Source organism: Sturnus vulgaris, chromosome 1 (genome assembly GCF_052056855.1).
Source record: "Sturnus vulgaris isolate bStuVul1 chromosome 1, bStuVul1.hap1, whole genome shotgun sequence".
In the NCBI taxonomy this organism is placed as follows: Eukaryota; Metazoa; Chordata; class Aves; order Passeriformes; family Sturnidae; genus Sturnus; species Sturnus vulgaris.
The window spans coordinates 63,024,105-63,045,598 of record NC_142243.1 but is presented as its reverse complement, the minus strand read 5'-3'; the positions used below and the strand labels follow the sequence as shown (position 1 = coordinate 63,045,598).

The 21,494-nt window shown below is 36.3% G+C and overlaps 1 protein-coding gene across 3 annotated transcripts in view; it reads left to right on the top strand.

The window, feature by feature from the left end:
• Window positions 1-21,494, top strand: part of SLC9A3 (solute carrier family 9 member A3) — a 56,050-nt gene that overhangs the window by 13,184 nt on the left and 21,372 nt on the right. For all 3 annotated transcript variants that reach the window (XM_088168219.1, XM_088168212.1, XM_014877356.2), the window contains exons 2-6: window positions 11,384-11,686; window positions 16,402-16,562; window positions 18,622-18,700; window positions 19,517-19,694; window positions 20,573-20,793. In XM_088168219.1, the coding sequence (XP_088024345.1) occupies window positions 11,384-11,686; window positions 16,402-16,562; window positions 18,622-18,700; window positions 19,517-19,694; window positions 20,573-20,793 (942 nt within the window). The remainder of the gene's footprint in view (window positions 1-11,383; window positions 11,687-16,401; window positions 16,563-18,621; window positions 18,701-19,516; window positions 19,695-20,572; window positions 20,794-21,494) is intronic.

Here is a 21,494-nt window from a genome sequence, read left to right as displayed (position 1 = left end):
ACATTTTGCAGTATAAGGACACTAATTAAACTACAGTTCTTCCTACAGCTACCATTGTGTACATCACCTCTCAAATGAGACAATGAAAGTATGAGAGTTAACGTGTTACTTAACTGGAGAAGCTGTAGGGATGAAAATCAAAAGTCATGCTAAAACATATTAAATGATAGCACTATCTCAGAGCGATTTGCAGGAAAAAATTAGAGTGATACAAACTAAAATGCACTTGCTCTTAAGTCTAAAGGAAAATAAATCACATATCTAGATTTCTAAGCAAATTTACCTTCTTATGGGCAGGAATGAGTGCATTCAGTAACAAAGCATGCCACATCTTCTGTTTTCTGTTGCCTAACTCAGAAACTCACAGGCTTGATTGGTGAAAATGGTGTTTTCTTAATAGACAGGGTACTGTGTAACTATCGTAACATGAGAATTGTTGCTTCTTTCTTTACCACATACCACCTTGCTCAGTTCTTTACCACATTCTTTCTGACTAGCACTACTACTGTTAAAAGAGTTATTCTGACATGAAGTAAATTCCATAATGTATTCTCTACAATAGTATAAGGAGAAACAGGCAAGTGACAAGTTATGTCCAGAGCATTCTAAAAGACAGAAGTTTTTACTTGCTTCTCCATTTTCTGACAAAGCTCTGGCATCATAAACCATTCACTGAAATGCTTCTACAGCCCTATAAAATTAGAGAATCATGGAATCATAGAGTGGTTTGGGTTGGAAGGGACCTTAAAGATCATCTTGTCCAACTCTCCTGCATGGGCAAAAACATCTTTCCCTATACTGGGTTACCCACAGCCCCATCCAGCCTGGTCTTGAACAACCTCTCTGAAAACCTGTTCCAATGTCTCACCACCCTTGCAGGAAAGAATTTCTTCCTGGTATCTACCCTCCTTCAGCTTAAGGCCATTTTCCCCTTGTCCTTTCACTGTGTGTCCATGGGAAAAGCTCCTCTCCAGCATTCTTGCAGTCCCCCTTTAGGTACTGGATGAGGCTATGAAGTCACCCAGGAGTCTTCAACAACTGAACTGAAGTCTCTGAACAACTCCAACTCCCGCATTCTGTCTTCACAGCAGAAGTTCTCCAGCCCTATGTATGATCAACTTAGCTGTCTCCTCTGGACCTGTTCCAATAGGTCCATGCCTTTCCTCTGCTGGAGATCTCAGAGCTGGCTGCAGAACTGCAGGTGGGCTCTCAGCTCTCACCGGGGAGGAGCAGAGGGGCAGAATGCTTTGGATGCAGCCTGGGATAAAAGTGGATTTCTAGACTGTGAGCACATACTGCTGAATTGTGTTGAGCTTGGGAAGAGACTTCATCTGTTGTCATCCTGGACACCTAGGGAGTGTTTATCTCAAAAGTATTTCTAACTTGGTTAAAAATCTCACCTAGAAAATCTGAGATGACCAAATTTCTAGCACAGATAAACAATATATTTGAGTTTCTGAAACTATGGACAGGAATTGTAGTCCACCATGAGACTCTTCTCTAACCAAGCTGCTGGAGACTCTCTCCTCCAACACGACTGACAAAGCTTTCAAGCTTTCCAGGGGATGCAGTAGTATTTACTTTCAATGGAAACTAACCTGGCATATTTTGTTAATTCTCTCAAATAATATTTATTTTCAGTTTTAAGCAAGGTCTACTTGACATATGTGTGTTTGGTTTTTTTTTTTTTTTGTCTGTGGGCATCGCTAGTGAATTTGAATACCCTAATGTTTACTTAATTTACTGCTGTAATCAGGAATACTTCCACTGTAATTCCATGCTATTCCACTTGTATTCATTAAAATCTTACCAGGGTGGAATGTAAGGGGCAGGAAGCAAGCCAATCTGCCAGTGCCTGAAAAAAGTACTTTCCTACCCCATGACCTGGAGCAGCCTTCATAGCTATTTGCCCTAGCCCTTAGGGTTTAATTATGTCCCTCATGCCCTTCCTAGGAGCAATAATCCTTACTATGCCTTGCTGGAAGCAGTACAGGGAAAGAAGAGAAAGTCCCTACTGTATAAGAACAATTTCAGTTTCAGGCTACTATTGGTATTCATTAAATTATTTCTTCCTCATCTTCTTTGTGTACAGTAGGCCTCAATCAGGGAGAACTGGTTCTGTTTTTTTTATTCAGCCTTTGGTCATTCCTTACACAATTTATCATAGAACAGAACAACTGCTCCCATATATTACTAGTAATCCATTCCTGTGCAGTTTTTTATCTGTATGAGCAGATGCCAAAACATTCCCATGAGGATGTCTTTGTTTCAATTAATTTATCGTATTAAAATGGAGGTTGAAAGGAAAAAAAATCTAAAATTTGTAGTGTGAAACTCAGTTCTTGGCATTTCTTTATTTAACCCATGTTATTGGAAAATAGTTTGGTATTTTAAAAATAAACAAATTCTTTCACTATCTGTCAATAACTTTCAGTGAATCTTTGAAGACAATTTTAAAGCTGGAGCAGTTGCAATATATTGCAACTTAATTTTAATACCTTTACATAGCAAGTGAAGTAGTTTTATGGTTCTTTTACTGTCCTGTTTTATATCCTCTACTATACTTCAAGGTGTTTCTAATGTGTACTTTGCTCTCATTTTGAAATATTATTTTTGACTGTTCCCATTTTTCTTTCAGTGCCTTTCAGTTCCATAAGGAACTGAATGCTACCACACTTGCACTGCAGTGGGACTGCTCCTTCAAAAAAGAACTATTTAGCATAATTATGATAAACTGTGCTTGTTTAAACTTCATTATGTTCTAAGTGCTTATAAAGGTAATAGTTGCTTACTCACACACTTCTTTGAATTTGACTTGAGGCTATCTTATTAGGTTATGACCTATCAGCTGGGAACCTTGACCTGTATGTTGGTTACATTTTTAATTGCTAACATATTTTGTTAATTGTTCACCTACAGAGAACAGCTACCTAAAATCTCCTCCTTAATGAGCTCATTACAATGCTGTACGCTTTGTAAATGGTGATCATTACATGTGTGACAAATAAAGAAAGCTTTCTTGAGCTGGATTAAACCAAACTCAAACCAGTCCTTCCATATGAAGGACTTTCGTGCCTTGCTTAGGAAAAATGTCCAAGATTAAATATGAATAATATTAATAGGCATGGTCATGTAGTATATTTTAAGGCACTACCAAGATCCAATACCAAAAGTGTCTTATACCCCTTGTGCAATATATTACATCTCTGAGTTTCTTCAGATATAAAATAACTCCCAAGTTTTTTTTTCAATAAATCTCTCTTTTTCTAGATTGGGTAAAAGCATAAGGTACTGATTAATAAAATAATTTCATGTTTGTCTAAGGATTATGGATAGAAGATATCTTTAAAATCAGTTTTCTTAAGAGATTTTTGCCCCTTCTGTATAAACAATTCAAAATGGCAACATCAATTCACAACACTTGTTTTGTTGTTGCAAGGTCCACAGAACAGAATCCGAAGGACTATAAAATATGCTATCAGTCCCCTGAGCAGGAAAAAAATAATTGAGCACACTGTTGATAAAGATTAGAAGGGCAAATATAGATAATAATGATCAGTTTCTGTTCTGACGAGTCTGCCCAAACACTTCCTGGACAGACTAGAAATGCAGTTCTCTAATGCTTTGAATCTTTGCTTCAGCTGCACCTCTCTTAGAACGCAATGGAATACTTTTCTTTTATTTAAGCCTAAATTAATCTGCAAATAAGACAGAGTAAAATAGTTTCTGTGTGGATAAAGAAAAGACGAGGTAAAAGTATGAAACCATAAGAGGATTATTTTTCAGTCACAGGAAGTCACTGGAGTTTAGTTTTTGGGCTGGTGTTTTGCAGGGCTTCGGTTTTGCTCTCTTTTTGATTTACCACTGCACAGAAGTGGGCCTTGCTACTGAACATTTCTGGTGACATATTCCTGCAGGCATTATCAGCATTCATATAGATCTGGCTACTGTACAAGGAAAAATATATAATCCCGAGGACCAGGGAAAGGGGTGTAATACAGTAATACCAAGAGCAGTTTCACTCAGAGGCCATGGCAGGAATTGACATGAGAATGGAAAGGGGAATACAGGGTGACTGTGAGTCACCAGTGTGATAAAGAATCCAGGATGTAGCTGAACTATAGATTGTGATAGGAAATTATTAATTCTGTTGGACCTGCTTCCACTATGACTCATGCAGAATGTGGTCTATCTTTCTGGTGGCTCTGAATCCACAAAGGTGAAGTCAGATTGAAATAGACAGAGTTGAAGACTGAGAAGAAGTAGCTTACTTTAAAAAAGCCAGAGACAAGAAACAAAAAGACTGTGTGTTTTTCTCTCTGCTTATATAATAGGAAATGAAGGAATTAATATTAGGGCAAACCAGCCATTTAAGAAAATTGATATCACTCCCATAAAGGAAAATGGACATAAAATAGCTGTGAACAAGTTCAGGCTAGAAATCAGAATGAAGTCTCTAACTGTGATGAGCGCTGGTGGTGTACCTTCATATAGACTTAGTTGGAGCAATAATTCTCTGGAATGAAGATCATTAAATATGATGGTGTGATAATGAAGGTCTGGATAAACAGCCAATTAGCCCTTCTAGTACTTATGGTTCTTGATGAGAACTCCCAGATATTTTGTGCACGATGCTTAAGCAGTTGTAGTTAGTTGAAAGGTGTGCCTATGGCTATGCAGGCAAGAAACGCTATGTTTGCTAAAGTAGGAAACTCAGGAAGTCAGGTTGTGAAAGACATCTTAACAAAGAGATCCACTACAATTGAGGGCAATATGCTGAAGAATGCAAAACTGGTGCATCTGTGAGAAAAATAAAAATTACAAGGATAGACCAGAAAGTGAAAGACTCGAGAGTATTAAGGAATCAAGTCACATGCTCTAGGATGTGCAAGAAGTTATTTGGGGAGCTAGAAGATGGGCTTAACGGTTGAGAAGTAAAGGGAGCCATAATAAAAGATATGAGAATTGTAAACAAGTAAAACTTCATTAAACAGGAAATGGTATCAAAAAACTTCTCTTAGTAATGAGTGGAGTAAGTAGAGATTAGCCTTATCAGCAAAATTTATGGAGAAATTTGAGATTGAAGTGGTAGATGTATAAATAAATTTGCCCAATAAACAGAAGACAAAGTAACTGAAGCATGCAAGAGAGGTACTTATAAAAACCACCCACATGATTAGAAAGAGAAACACTAACAGTCATTATTGTTAAGCAATTTTCTAAACCATTGCAATGGGGAAGTTTGCTAAGGATTCTATGCTGTCCATTCTACAAGAAAAAAAATCACTGTTAGTCTGGTCTGAGTGATGCAAAGACTGGGACTGACATACACTGCCCTCAGTATCATGAGAGATATGAGCACATACCAGAGGAAGCCAATTAAATCAGCCATTATATGAGACTCTTGGTAAATCAAGAGTGAGAAATAATTTTAAAACAGTGACTGTTCAGCTGCTTTTTACATGTCAGGGCTCCTACTTACACAGTTTAATGGGAAACAATCTCCAAACAATCTAATCTAATCTAATCTAATCTAATCTAATCTAATCTAATCTAACCTACATTAGTCTTTTAAAGGAGTTTGCAGATTAAAAAAAAAAAAAAAAAAACAGAGGAAAAATAATATAGAATACACAATTGTCTCTGTCCCAGCATCTACACACAGTTCCTACACCATGAAAGCTGCAATCTCTTGCAGGGGCTTGTCTAGGCCATGCAGCATCCACATTTCTACAGTTTCTCTCTTGGTATGGCAGATGTAGCTGGTTAGTCTGAGTTGTGACCTGCTATGTGCAACTAAAGTGTGGGGCTATGGAGCAAGAGAATGCCCAGGGATCCATGCCTTTTAGGCATGGGAGAAGCAAAATGATCATTTCTTGAAAATCCATGCTCTGTATTGTACTTTAGAGGGTTTGTATTGTATTTTTGAGGGTTGGTCTAAGTCAGGTAGACCGACATAATAGCAATGGATCAGGGCTTTCCAGAGTTTTTTGAGCTCCATTTGTGACCAGCTACAGCTGATACAATTTAGGTCACAAAGCTGGTATTTAACTATGCTTTGAGCTATTACACAAGCAAGATAAAACATACTTTTTCCCAGGTATGCTATCGGATTTTATGTGTATGTGTATTTGTGTTTAGTAACATGTATCTGCAAAAGGCACCACTGAAAAAATTGCAAAAAGAGTAGAACTAAACAGTTTTTGAATTGAATCCCTTTATAATGCTAAGGAGAATGTGAACAGGTAAATAAGGTAAAATACAAAAATTTCATGCTTGCCAGTCAGTGTCCAACTACTGGAAGATGTTTAGAGGAAAGAGTTCCCTTTGGGCAGAATATTCTTCTGTTTAATTTATTATGCCTTCTCTTAAGAAGTTTCTTTGTTGCACTATTAAAAAAATCAGTGTGCTGCTTGGAGATGCTGTTACTTGCATTTCTGAAAAGTAAAGAAGTAAAGAAGCACAAAGGAGCTTGCAGTGTTTTGCTCTCACTTTGGCCAATGGCAAGGGTTTTCACCAGCTACAGAGAATCAAGTCTTGGAGCACCAATTAGAAGCACTCATGGCTTGATGAGGTTTGATAACTTCAACTTTATAAGTGAAAATAAAAAGTCAGAACTGGAAAACAGACTAATAAGGTAGTGTCAGTGCACATTTGAACCACCAGTAAAAATGCATATGGCAGATGTCACAGCTGCCACTAACCCTGGTAGGAAGAGCTTGGAAATGTTTGCAGATTCATATCTATGCTTTCACAGAAACTATGGAAATTATAAGACTGATCATATTTTAATTTTCTAAATTATTTTTTTAATCCTTGGATTTTATCCAAAGATACATGGAAAAAAATCAGCAGAGAATTATCATCATTATTATAGGTCAATTCTTGATTTCTCTGGATGACACTTTGTGTACTGTGCATGTGCAGTAGGCTTTGTGATTGACTGGAAAAGTGATACTAGCTGCAAAAATACTTCCACTGTTTTTAGAGACTTGATTTTACACTATCAAAATTAATGGAAATGTAATTATTAATTTGAAATAGTGTTGAAATGACTGCATGAATCCTGAAACTTTGCAGTATTTTAAACAGGTAGCTTCAGATTTTTGTTTTTACAGTGCTGTATTTTCAAAAGGTTGTAAATCTATCTTGACTTGCTCATTTCAGCTGGAAACAATGCAAAAAATATCTACATCTAAGCGATTAAAATATTTCCTTTGATAAGAAAAAAATCAGTATTGATTAAAAATAGGTTTTGTTAGGGAAAATAAAAAAAAACGTGAAAACCCTACTTCAGAAAAATTTTTAGGTGTCTACAAATATTACAAGTTGAAAATGAATTGTACAGTATCTCTTTATTATTTTTAAATTTATTTTTTCTTTCTTTTAACCAGTCTTCCTGTCTTCATTTCTTTGAATAAGTGAGAAAAAGCTTATTCTGTTGAATCACATCTTCCAAAGCAGTCACAGATGACCTTAGAAAGCAAGAGATAATTCACTGGATGCTGTAAATTCCACCAAAATATTTAATTTAAGTTATTGCATTTATAAAAGGCCATAAATCCCAACTTACTTCTTAAAGTGTGTTTCATTCTTTGAGTCAAAAGAAAGTGGTTCCAGCCACCACATCATAGATTGCTAATTTGTTTTGTCTTTCTCATCAAATAGCTTAAATGCCACAGTTCCTTTTCCTGGATCTCAAAGGAAGCATCTGAAAAAAATCACAGGATGTTTATACTGTGCAACTGTTTCCTAATTTTGTAGAAAGCTTCTACTATGGTGATCCTCAGCTTGAATTTAAACACAGTTTACCCAGTAGCCAGTCCAACTCACTTTCAAACCAGATATAGGATGTACTGGAAGAGAGGCATATGCTTAACTTTTTCTTTAATACGTTATCTAGACTTAGGTAGAATTTCCAAATACTAAATGTTAAAATTTATAGATCACAAAATTGCCCTGGGCACAGTTATTTCTTTCATGCCATGAATTGTCTACAGGTGTTCTTCTTTTACCCTTTGCCTCTTCATATTAAAATATATTAATGTACTTTTCCTTATTAACAGCGGTGAAAGAAGACAATTTCATTTCTAGGTCCATCACAGAGTAATTTATCTCAGCAGCACTGCATACTATCCTCCTTCCTGATAGTTGAAATTTCTTTCACATCAGGATCAAACTAAACTTTCTTGTCCATTAGGAGTTTACAAACCTTGCTGGATTGTGTTTTGCTCCTCAGTCAAGTGAAACACCTAGTCATGCTAGACATTTAGGTGCAATTAAAGCTTCCGCTTCCACATTGTCGTGGGGACACAATTCATTTTGTGACACAGTTTTTTGATCTCTTTTAGACAAATAAAGGCAAACTTTATGAAAGGGAAGTGCTATCATTATGTGAGTTTGTAATTCTCTCAGAATATGTGGGAGACATTGCTTCAGAATAATGAATTACAAAAATAAATATTAAGGAGTGAATTTGGAATTAATCTATCTCTATCAACTTCCACAAATGTAATAACTGCTCATAATGTACAATCTTGATTCAATATATTTTATACACATAGCCAGAAAAAAATTAGTCTGTGTAGATGTAAATATGAACTCAAACATTAAGTTCCAATTGCATCTCAGTCCAAAGCTATTTTATTGCATTTCATCAGTTGTGGTATTTTCCTTTTATATATTTCTATGCTTCTAGACATATTTCTGATGATCATACAGTATGCTATCTGCCTGCAGAATTAGCCAGGCAGTTATCTTAAAACAAATACAGTCTGGTTTTCAGATTTTCTTGGGCCAAATAGAAAAATGAAGAGGCTTCTCTAGAGCCCATTCCAGCAAAAACTTTCCTGTCCATGGCCTGCATTCTTAAACTAACAGAGTAGAAGAATTTATTACTGATAGTATTAAAATCTGGTGCAGATAATCAGTGGGTTGGAGGTAAAGGGGACAGAGACAGATAAGACAGAACTGATTCACGGGGAAAATGCGACTTTTAGGCGGCAACAATGTTATAACCAAAATCAGATTGACCTCCCAGCTTTCAAAACTGGTTTTGGTTTTAAAGGGGAGAATTCTACAGAAAATGAAATTTTAGCTGGACATTGTTTTTTTCCCAAATGCCTAGTTTTCAAGTCTTCACAGGTTCCTTTTAAATTTTTAACTTCTTCTAGTCATGGCTAACGTAAGAGTAGGAAAAACAGACTTTGGTTAGCAAGACTAGCTCAGCAACATTCATTTTCAGGGATAAGGAGATAATCCCCTCTCTGTGAGGTGATAAATTAGTTGATAATTCACTGACTGGAAATTCAAGGAATCAAGAATGACTAGCAGGAAAGACTTTTGAGAAGCTAAATGCCACAATTTGTACACATGGAATAGTAGCTAGTTTATTTTTCTTCATTTAATTTCCTCTCTCTTCTTCCTTTTTAAATGCAAGTCTAAGGGATTTTATAACAAAAAGAGGAAGCTAACAGAAAAACCAGAGTATTTGTTTCTGTGAAGTGCTATTCATCTCTTGAGTACATGACAATGATGACATAGAAAGCTGGCATGGTTTAACCAGCTTCACTGAATGCAGTTTGTTTTCATGCCTGATTGCTTTTGTATCAATCCCACATTTTAGCTGTGTTCTAACATGTTTTCAAGTATTGTCTGCAAACACTCAGGAATATCTACATTCATGCTCATGATTGGCATAGTTAGGCTGTGATCATTTTTCCTTTCGTGTTTTCTATTCTGATGAGACCATGAAGGTTCTATAGCTCAAGGAACCACATTATTGTGGGGCTGCTGTAATGATGGATGGTGCCTGTGTAGATGCAGCCAAGGCAAAAACTGACAGTTCAGGAGTGGGGCCCTTAAAACACTCTATAAGGCAGCTAGTAAATGTTTGACAAGGACAAACACTTGGATGGGGAGGAAAACAATGGTCTTCTAGTTAAGTAACCTGGTCTAAATCTCTGCATGGTCATAGGAAAGATTCTTCCACTATAGCTTCAGAGTCTGGAATTCATAATGATGGGTTCTTGTCCAAGCTAGTTCTGAGCTAAATTGCATTAGCACTGTAACAGCTTCAACACAGCTGATGTTCAAACCAGGAGAAACTTAGTGGCTTTTAAATTTTCTTCCTGATGTGTAACTCACATTTTAAACACAAAGCTGTGTAAGTAAAGCCACATTTATTGGGTCAGTTTCACAAAGTACCAGGGTTCAGGCCATCTGGGACACATCATTACTTAAGATAAACTGAAGGACAAGCTTATGGAAATCCCTAGAAAGTAAATTAAACCACCTGTCCTTATTATCAAACACTTCTGCCTCTTCCTCCTATTTTATATTCCATCTTTCTTTGTAGACTTGACTTCTCTCTGTTCTTCTCTCTGCTTTTTTATTTTCTTTTATCTGATACCATAAATATATGTTGCCACCATGTATTTGCTGTCTTATTTGTGTTTCTGTTACCTTGAACAGTCTGTTTTTTCTATCTGGTCCTGCCATCTCTCTGTCTCTTTAGATTTGCTCATGGCACTCAGTAATTTTCCTTCTTTCAAATTATTGGCTAGTTTAATAGTTTTACCACACCCTACCATTATGTTTTGCTGTGATAGATACCATATACTGTTTGTCTTTATAAACTGATTTTACAGACTATTGTAACATACGAATTTTATGACACCTTATACAAAACAAAGCAGCCTATTGCAGAACTATTCCCCACAAATACATATTTGGAGGAACCACTAAAGCCTCCATTCTTTCAGAAACCCTCTGAATTCTGAGAAATCCTTATTAGGGACATCTTGAAGAAAAGACTTGAAAGGGATCTCCCATGATATAAGTTTCATTCTGTTCCTGCTGCAGGCTGCATTATCAAAATATTCTTCATAAATTTAAAAAGAGTTGTCTTGAAACTAGTTCTTCTTTCAGCACCCTTATCACATCTTCCAACAAGTCTGTTAATAAACTGATCATTTTTAAAGACAATCATTAGGAGACTGGATGTGTATTTTTAGATACAGAAATAATGTCATACATTTCCAGGACTTCCCTGTTGCTTTTCAGCCTTGCACTTACTGCTTTGCACAGAACATCATCTTTCCCTAAATAGATCTTGTTAAGAGAAGATAAGCTAATGAAAGATATGTCATGGAATACTGGTTTCCTATTTGTTAAAATATGCTGGATATAATCTGAAGATTGACTTCTTTTTTTTTTTATTCTATAAGGGTCTGTATCCCAAGCATTTTATGCATGTTTTTGGGTCTAATCACAATGAAAGCAAAAAGTTTGTGTGGAGTCAAAATTGCCAGCTAACAACAGCTGTTGCTCAAATTGTTTCTCCATTTCATTTCTGATTCACTGTTTTTGTGTTTCCTTGCAGTTTTCCACTTGTCCCACAAAGTCACTCGGGTGGTTCCAGAAAGTGCTCTGCTGATTGTCCTTGGTATTTTCCTCGGTGGCATTGTATTGGCAGCAGATCACATTGCCTCCTTCTCCTTGACACCAACTGTATTTTTCTTCTACTTGCTGCCTCCCATTGTTTTGGATGCTGGATATTTTATGCCAAATAGACTCTTCTTTGGAAATCTTGGCTCCATCCTTTTGTATGCTGTCATTGGGACAGTATGGAATGCTGCCACAACAGGTTTATCTCTCTACGGTGTCTACCTGACAGGAATAATGGGTAAGTTTGATCTGTGAGGGCACACTTATAATAATGCCACTGTGTATACTGTTAGATGGGTGATAAGTTACAATTTAACAACTCTTTCCAGCAGAAAAATTCAATTTTAACGGGACCAGTTTGTAATATCTTTGTCAAATTTAAGAATGACCTGAAAAATCTTCCCTAAGGAAAATATAAAAGCTACTTGAATCCATTTCCCTTATATTGTTCTGCTCTAAAAATGTGTGTACATTCTCAGGATAAAACTCAGGATTCTTTCTGCTAATGGACATCTGGACAAAATATACACTAAAGGGCTTGCTTCTTTCTGATGTGATAGAAACCTTAAAAGTTGCTCCGAGATGGAAGTGTCTTCCTGAAGCCAGCTTTAGGGTTATGAGTTATATTTATTTAATATTTATAATTTAATATTTATGTTATTTAATAATAAATGTTATTACTGTATTTAATGTTATTAGTGGAACTAAACGTTATTTATAATAAGTGTTATCCAATATTAAATGGCCACTGAGTGGGTATATATACATGACCCATCTACACATCTCTTTTGCATTTTCTGAGTCTGGAAATCGTAACTGAAGAAGTTTTACAGACTGAAGTACCAGATATCTTACTAAAAAAAAAGAAAAAAGAAAAAAAAAAAGAAACCATTTCAATGAGAGCAGTCCAAAGGGCCTTGAAAGGGTGACTGATGCACAATTTCCTAGACCACAAATCAAAAAAATGAGGATTTCCTTCTGCTTGTGCTCTTGCCAGAGAAGCTGTGGATGCTCCATCGCTGGCAGTGTTCCAGGCCGGGTTGGATGGAGCTCTGGTCTAGCAGAAGGTGTCCCAGGCAGTGGAACTGGAGGGTGTAAGAAGTTCCTTCCTGCACAAACCATTCTGTGATTCTAAGACACACTTTGTCTTAATTACATGGCAATATAAGGGCACAGGGCTGCTAGAAGAGGCACAGAACAGCAGTACTTAATCTCGACAGACTTTCATTTAAGACTCATGTTATGTAATTGCAGATGTTTATAATATAGACAGCTATGATAGATACATTTTAGATATTTTCCTTATTATAGCTCTTATTTTAAAAGGAACAATATTTTCTTTAGAAGATACAAAAGTGACAGCTCAGATGCAAAAATCTTTGGCTTCTTTAGGTAGATAAGAGGTTTACTGTGCTTTAAGCAAAATATTTCATCTGCAATATCACATTTATAATTAGAAACAGGTTTTCGGGAAGAGAATATATGACAAGGATATTGCTACTGCAGATTGGAAAAGGATTTCTTTACTTAAATATCCAAGATGCTTGAAACAATTTAAAAAATATGACCAAAAATATTTTCTTAAAATTCTGTTCTGGGAAATATAATGTATGTTAATTACTCTAAAAAATATGTTGATATAAATCATTACAGGGAAAGGATTGATTTCCTTACAGCATGTGAAATGGAGAAGTTGACTGTTTTCCAAAAAAAATTTTATTTTATGTGAAAAATTCACCTAAATTATCCTTCTCCTCCCAATCTGTAAACAACTCTTGACTAACTGTGAAAGCCGGATTTGATGGTTCCATATTCTGCTTCATTCGTATGCAAATCTTTTAGTGACAGTGTATACTAGAACTCTGAGCTTACAGCTACACAGGAGAATCAGCTCCTACCACAGGTCACAGCTAAAGCTCTACAAGAGAAATAAGGGGATGTTAATAAAGGCAAACAATAAACTGACATGTCTGACGAAACTTGAATGTTTAGAAAGAGCCTTATTGGTGTACTGTGGGGGCCTGTCTTTGCCACAAAGACCTACAAGAGTTCTAATTTCAGCTGTGAAAAAGGCCAGACAAAGCTGTCCCTGATTCAAACTATGTCATTCTCCAGCAAAGCTGAGGAGGAGTCTAAAATATCTACATGACACAGACTTACTAATCCACTAAATCTATTGTGTTAACCTCCAAGAGGTCAACAAGATCTAACCACCACACTTTGTGAAAAACCTTGCTGTTGTAACTCGCTGAAGATAAGAGAATGCTGAATTTGTTTCTAGAAGAGTTCATACCACCTTCTGGTTGAAGTTCTATGGTTTATATTTATATCTATCCCACTTGTTCTACAATTGAAGTGAATAATGCTAGAAGTAATATAATCAAAATGTAGAAATGTAAATCCACTAGACTAAGACAAACTAAAACCAAGTTACTTCTAGCTTTGCCATTCAATGGGCCTGTAGTACTGTCCACCAATATAGGAGTGCATAATCTAAACTGGATTGCATAGATTTCCTACATAAATAAACATAAAAACATCTCTTTGTTGGCATTCAAAACCCTTGCAGATATTATAATTTACAGAAGGAAAATGGAGAAGGTGATAATGACAAAGAAATCCTTCTTTGGAGCTGAAATAAAAAGATCAGAACATTACCTGTTAGCCGTCAGTCATATCAGGCTGCTTCCACAGAACAGGAAGAATTATGTAATACTGTAATACCAGATCTTCCAGCCTTACTGCAGCAAACTGTTCACCGTCCACTGGAGAACTAACACTTTAAGTACTGTGGTTGTGACTAATGCTTAGAACACTTTTTCCTGTACAATCGAGGTCATAGCTGCAACATGCTGAGTGTGTCTAAAAGTCTTAAACTAGGCCCAGTGCACTTATGTTGGTCAGGTGTCACTGACGAGCTGGAGGAAGCCATGGTCGTGTACTAGTTGAAAATAACTGCTGTTATTACTCTAAATGAAAGTCTGGTTTAGAAACTCCAGGCCTCTTAACAGTGCTTTGTAGGAATTATAGATGTGTCCTAATCTCCTCATAAATATTTGCTTACTAGCTTTGCAAGTCTTCAAAGAATGTACCAATGATTATAATTGGTAACACATAAAAAAGATAAGCAATCTCAGTGAGCCAATTTATTTTCAAACCTTACGTTCTATTATGCCCTATTATCTGATAGTTATTGTCATTGGGCTTGTTCCTTCCTTAGGCCTGCCTGAGAAGGACAACATTTGGTGGAACCATTGCTTAGCTTTAGGTTCAAGGCTGTTCTCAGAATTTTTGGCACAAACTGAAGGTCCCTGCCTCAACCCCACTTGCATGCTGAAACTGATAGGCTCAGTCTTTGTTCACAGCCCGGTATGTCCAAGCATGAACTAGATTATTTATCTTCTTGAAAAAATAAGGTAGTTAGACATATGTGCAAGCTATGAATTTCTGTTTTTAGGGCCATACCAAGATCCCTACAACCTGTATGGAAGCCTTGTAGATATTCTGATTGGCAGAAAGCAGCTAAGGGAATATATACATCTGCAGTTCCACCAGAGTATTGGGCATTGTCACATATAATAGAGAGTTGTCTACTCATTTCTCTGACTGCCCATATCAGTGTCTTTTCCTTGAGTAAATAAACCTATGCCATTTTGTGTCAAAAATATTTGGAATCTGGTTTCTGTTTCAATTACATACTAAACACAAACCATTTTGAATTTGAAAAATTTCCTTCCAGAGGTCTTTCTGGAGGGTGGCCATGTTGTTCTAGAAGTACCTAGCAGGCACTACTGATCCTGTGGCTATGGCTACTGACAGTCATTGTCTGGCTCATGCTTCAAAACTATTTAATTAGATGAATTGCTTCTTTACCTGTAGAAATCGTGCCTGATAATTTTGGGCATGGGCCTCTGCATTGTGTTTTAATGAATGAATTGTCAACCTATTCCTTATTTGCTCTTCCTTATATAATTTTTGGCACCATTACTTCTTGATGAACCTTGCTTCCTCCTCCTTTGAACACAAAGGGAATTTTTCTGCTCAGAAATCTTTTTCCCAGAAAAAATGACTGGGTTACCAGTCTTGATTTCATGAAGAGGGTAGATTTTGCAAGGTTTTAGGAAGGTGAGCAAAGTGTTTTTTGTGGCTCTGCCTTTTCTGCTGCTTATAAAATGACAGTGAATGCTTGCCTCTGTCTATTTGCATAACTGAACAAAATAGCCTTAATAACTAAGAGAAAGTTAAAAAAAATACCGGGTTACACTGTCACCAGAGTTTTGCAGTTTCAAAACTTTTGAAATCATTGCCAAAATTCCTAAGAGGCTACAACACAAACATGTTGAGGTACATTTTGGTCCTTCATCTATTTTTATGGTCCACTTGCAGACAATTTAACAGCCTCATGAATCCTAATTTGGGAACAAGTGGCTTAACCACACCTATCAGTGAGTAAGGAGGCCACAACTGGTATTCAGCTGTTCTGAGTGCAGTTGAATACCACTGCAGCAATTCTTAGTGACCAAAAGTCAAATTTGACCTGTAACATGAAATATTTTGGGACATTTACTTCAGAAATGCTGGTATGATCTTAATATCTTGTGAGTTCTCACTTATCCTAGGATAATTTAGTCAAGTTAGACAAACCATGCTACACACAAATAGAAAGCCAATTTAGATCTGTATCTGTCTTGCCACAAGAACAGGCCAGTAGTGGTCCTGCTTCCAGAAACAACTTTGATCCACATGGGCCAATGCTGAACCCAACAAAACTTGTAGGAAACAACATGACTCAGTGTAGAACTTTTTAAGCAGTCACTGTAATGCACTTTCCAGGTGATACCTTGGCATCTCTATTTTCCAGTATTTGGCATTATCTAAAATATCCCAGTCTGACATTATTATTGATAATACAGAGATTATTCTACTTATAATTTGTTTGCTTTGTCTTTTAAGGTGAAATGCAGTCTGGGCTGCTGGATTTCCTCCTCTTTGGCAGCTTAATTGCCGCTGTGGATCCTGTAGCTGTTCTGGCAGTGTTTGAAGAAGTTCATGTCAATGAAGTTCTATTCATCATTGTTTTTGGAGAATCACTTCTGAATGATGCTGTAACTGTGGTAAGTAAATTATATATCCTAAAGTCAACCTAACTCAAGGGGATTTCTTCTGAAGTGCATTTTCCCCTTTAAAGAAACGCTGTACTCTCTGTGTGTATCTACTAATGGGCTATTGTAGTGCAGCTCATGGTGTTTTCTGTCTTGCTTAAAAATATTAGATGTTTGAGCATGAAAGATTTTGGAGCTGGTAAGTGATGTAAAACACACAGACCTGGGTTGGACACTTCAAACGAAATTCAGGACTGCAAGTTTTATTTGCTTTTGCTGCTTAAGTAGGGCATTCATGACTTAATGAAATTACTTCCAGGGATTTTAAGCTAACTTCCTTTGCTGTTATTTTTTAATACGCATACATTTTTCTCCATATTTGTGTTATGCCCATAATTTATATGCATACCTCAGTCATTGAGAGAGATAGAGCGAGAGAGAGAGTGAGAGAATACTCTTCAAAGTGTTTGTGCCTGCTCCCTCAGTTTTACTTTGATTACATGTTTACAAGCAGATACATAACAAAGAGCCAATTTGGAAAAAAACTGTGACATTTTAGGAGGTTTCTGTTATTCTTTTTTTATTTTGGTTTGGTTTTTTGTTCGTTTGGGTTTTTTTTGTTTGTGTTTCTTTTTTTAACAATTTTTAATTTAGAAAGTCTTTACTAGACTTTAAAAAATCCCAGATTTCTTCTGATATTTTTATTTTGATTGAAACACCTTTTCTTTTCACATGTTTTTTTTTCCTAGAGTAAAATTGTCAATAGTTTTGTGGTGCAGTGCTAGTGGTCAGGGACCAGGAAGTCCTAAGGCAGAAAGATGCTATGCAACAACATTGCAGCTTCAGTTCACTTTTGGATCATTTTCTGTTCCTGCCCCTGCCTATCTTCAAGGGGGGGAAAGACATGTTCACGAGGCTCAGTGACTTAACTTTTTGCAGCCAAGGAAGCAAAGCACTCCAAGGTCATTGGCAGCAGCCTAACTGTTCACATGAATTTGAAAATGATAGTCTGGCTTCCAGAGAAACCTAATTGCCCTTGGATACCTGTATCATTAGTACTTCTGGGGTATTGCCAGAAAAAAACATTAAGATAAACCTCTGATGAACTCAAGTATCAACATGACTGGCTTTCAGAAGGTAAGGAGCTTTTGTTACTGTGAAATGAACAGTCTACAAATAAAAGAAAGTTTGATTGTTCATTGATGAGAAAATGGAAGGGCAACTATGATCCAGAGCTAGAAAGTACAGACTGTGAGGAACTTTGAAAGAGTGGAGTTACTACCTTGAAAAAGGGAAGACTAGAAGACAGAAGAAGATGGATGGTATAGCATACTTTAAACATAAATATGTAAAAGACTACTGTTACAGGAAAAAAGTAACCTGTATACTGTGACTGAGTGAATATAAGAATAAGAATTATCAAGTTGAGCTGCAACAAGAAAAGCTGGGAAAGCCATAATAAAGTTCTCCTTCTCCACTGGAGGAATTAAGAGCAGATTAAATTGGCATGTCTCAAAAATTATGCTCATATAAACCTCCTTAGGCACAGGTATGGATAAGGTGAATTCTTTACTTTCAGCTCAATCACTGTTAGTAAATGATTTCAAAAGTTTTAGCACAATTATTACATTCTCTTTTATTTATGTTCAACTTATATATGTTCAACATAGCTCAATTCAGTATCTTATTATTAACATCTTATTATTTTCTTATTATCTTATTTATCTTATACATAAGAGTAAATGAATCTTTCAAATACCTGGGTTTCACAGTGAGAAGTATTTTAAAAAACATATATGTATGTAATAATGCTTCTTATACATAGGGGACATATTGAAGTGAGAAATGTAATGTCATGTATGTTGTGTGAGGTGGGTTTTTTTTAATTTTTGTTTTTTTCTTCACCCTCTGCAATTCTTTTATTTTGAGAAAATATAAAATTCTCCCTCCAGGCAGAATTTCCCTCAGTCAAACAAAATTTCAGACTTCTTAATGTTGATGCCCATAAAGAGATTATTTTAATAGGCTCAACTCAGCAGCAATTATTAAATCAGTCTACTTTTCTTTCCAGGTGCTGTACAACGTGTTTGACTCTTTTGTTGCAATAGGTGCTGCGAATGTGACGGGGATTGAATGTCTCAAAGGCATAGGTGTGTAGAAGTGAGCTCTGTATCACACAATTGGTGTATGTATGCAGTATTTTAAAAAAATATTATTATTATGCTATTAGAAACTGTTATTTTTCAACCCTTTCCATTATTACTAATATTCACACACCTGTATGGTATAAGCAAATGTCTTAAGGAAATAATTAAATAAATATTCCTCAATATTTGGGAAACTCAATCAGATCTGTTTTCTGTTGAGGAGACTCCACAGATGTGGAGTTCTTTTGTTTTTACCACCAAACCTGACAGCTATATATTTTTTCTTTGTATTTAATAGTATATCCTTAATTTCAGCCTATATTCTCCCTGCATTCCAGGAAAGTCGAGATTGTATACAGGCATTGCAACTCCTTACAACTTATCATCATCAAGTAATGTTTGCCAGTAAACATCAGGAAATTTTGCTTAAAAATTTAGTCACTCTTTCCCATTCCAAGCATTGCATGAAATGAAATTATCTTATGAATAAATGTTTTAATAGTGACTTTGTCATATTCTATAATATGCTTTTGTAAAAACATTTGTTTACAGAACATGGGAAAAAATAGTACAAAGAAATGTAGTAGGTTTGAATAAAAGTAAAATTGTGAGGCTTAACAGAAGTAGACTTGTTTTTCTACTTGTTTGCTACATTAACATACCAAGTGCTCAAAAGCCTCGAGCCTAGAAATGAATTTGACATGTCCTCCAAATTTTTCTGTGATTCACTGGCCATTTGCTGTCCTCTCTCTGGAAGATAACTAGTTCAAACCATTATATTTCTATGTTTTAAGCTGTGTTAGGTGTTTTGTTTTGCAGTGTCCTTCTTTGTGGTGAGCCTTGGTGGGACACTGGTTGGCATTTTCTTTGCGTTCCTGCTCTCCCTGGTCAGTCGTTTCACCAAGCACGTGAGGATCATTGAACCTGGATTTGTGTTTGTCATTTCCTACCTGTCCTACCTCACAGCAGAGATGCTTTCACTTTCTGCCATCTTAGCGTAAGTCTCTTTATTACTGCCTCTAAAGGGAATACGGTTTTCAAAAACATTGAAAGGAAAACCTAAATTATATGGGACTATAATACGACTTATGGGAGCTATAGAGTACGGCACTCATGAAGTTTGTGCTGGATAATACTATGTTCACACTGCGCTAGATTATAGTTTGTAAATACTGTCATTCAGCCTTGAAAGGGAATGCAAGTTTTCCAGTATCTGCTGAGCAACATGACAACTCCTTTGCAAAACACAGACATCCCTCCTTCCTCTCTTATTAATAATACTTCCAACTTAACAGTTGTCCATTGTTTCCCCCACACTTTGAAACTAAAGCAGTATTTTTCTAAGGCACTCCGTGAATGTCACTATTCTCTGTTCTCTCTCTCTGTCTTGGCTGGCCATTAAGGTTTGCCTAAATATTACCTGTTTTGGCTTGGGTACCTCTGTGGTCTTTCTTCTCTTTGTCCCCATTGATTCCTGGCATACCTTTCTTCTCAGTTTTGCTTGTCATGTTTGTAGATGATACAAGTAAGTGTATTCAAGTTCTGAAAATCTTTCTGCAAATAGCTAATTAGTTTAAGATAATGTCTAACATAAACAAGGTTTAAAAATTTGCATTGAAAGCAGTATGGTAATCTGAAGAGAATTGTAATTGCAGTCTATTATGTTATAATGAAATGTTGTCTTCAGGCCACTTGAGGTCACATCAGCATGCATGTTTGAGATATACTTTTTACCTAGGGTGGACTCCACAAGTGCTCGTGAGTGTATCTTTTCTTAGGAATTAATGACAGGTTTTTATCACTATGTGACAGGCAGATGTAAATAATATTAAATGTTGCAACAGATATTTTCTGAACAATTGCTTCTTTTTCTAGGATAACCTTCTGTGGCATTTGCTGTCAGAAATATGTCAAGGCTAACATATCTGAACAGTCTTCTACAACTGTAAGATATACTATGAAAATGCTGGCCAGTGGAGCAGAAACTATTATCTTCATGTTCCTGGGTATTTCAGCTGTGGATCCAAACATCTGGACTTGGAATACAGCTTTTATTCTGTTGACTCTGGTCTTCATCTCAGTATACAGAGTTATTGGTAAGTGGGTGACATTCCTGTTCTTCCATTGTATTGCTGATGCAATCACATATTCTTTAGCCCTCTCTCCAAAAAGTATTTGGAGTTCTAGATTTGTTCCTTTTAAAACATTCTATTTATTTCAGTTGAATTTATTGTTGGGCTTGGGTTAGAGTAGTAGAGTTAGCTCTACTTAGCTTTACTTAGTAGAGTAAGTTCCATCATATGCTAAAAATATAGCAGGATTTCATTTTTGATGATGTGTGGGCATATGAGTAGCCCAGCAGTTAAGATGAATCATTCAGTGGCTAACCTTTGTTGACCCAAAAAATGGAATTGGCAATATCTCCCAGTAAAATGGACTTTGTTCTTTAACTTGCAGCCTAACAAAAGATGTGACTCTTGTCAGCCATATCTTTCCTTCAGCTCTTTCAGTTTGGCACTAAAGAGATTGTCTTAAGCTAATGCTATGGTTGACTTCAGGTCTTAGGCACACAGTGATAGCAGACTCGTAATTACACTGAAGGTTCTCTGGCTTAAGAAAAAATTCTCAGGTAGTGATGAAAAAAATGAGCAAATAAAGCTGTGGCAGGTAGGGATTACCTACTGTCAATTCACTGGGTTCATATAAGTTTGCAAACATTTCAAAATACCAGTGATGATTTGCCCAGCTATGTAGTCCTGCTGTAGTTCTGTTAAAATAGCAAAAAAGGTGTAGAATG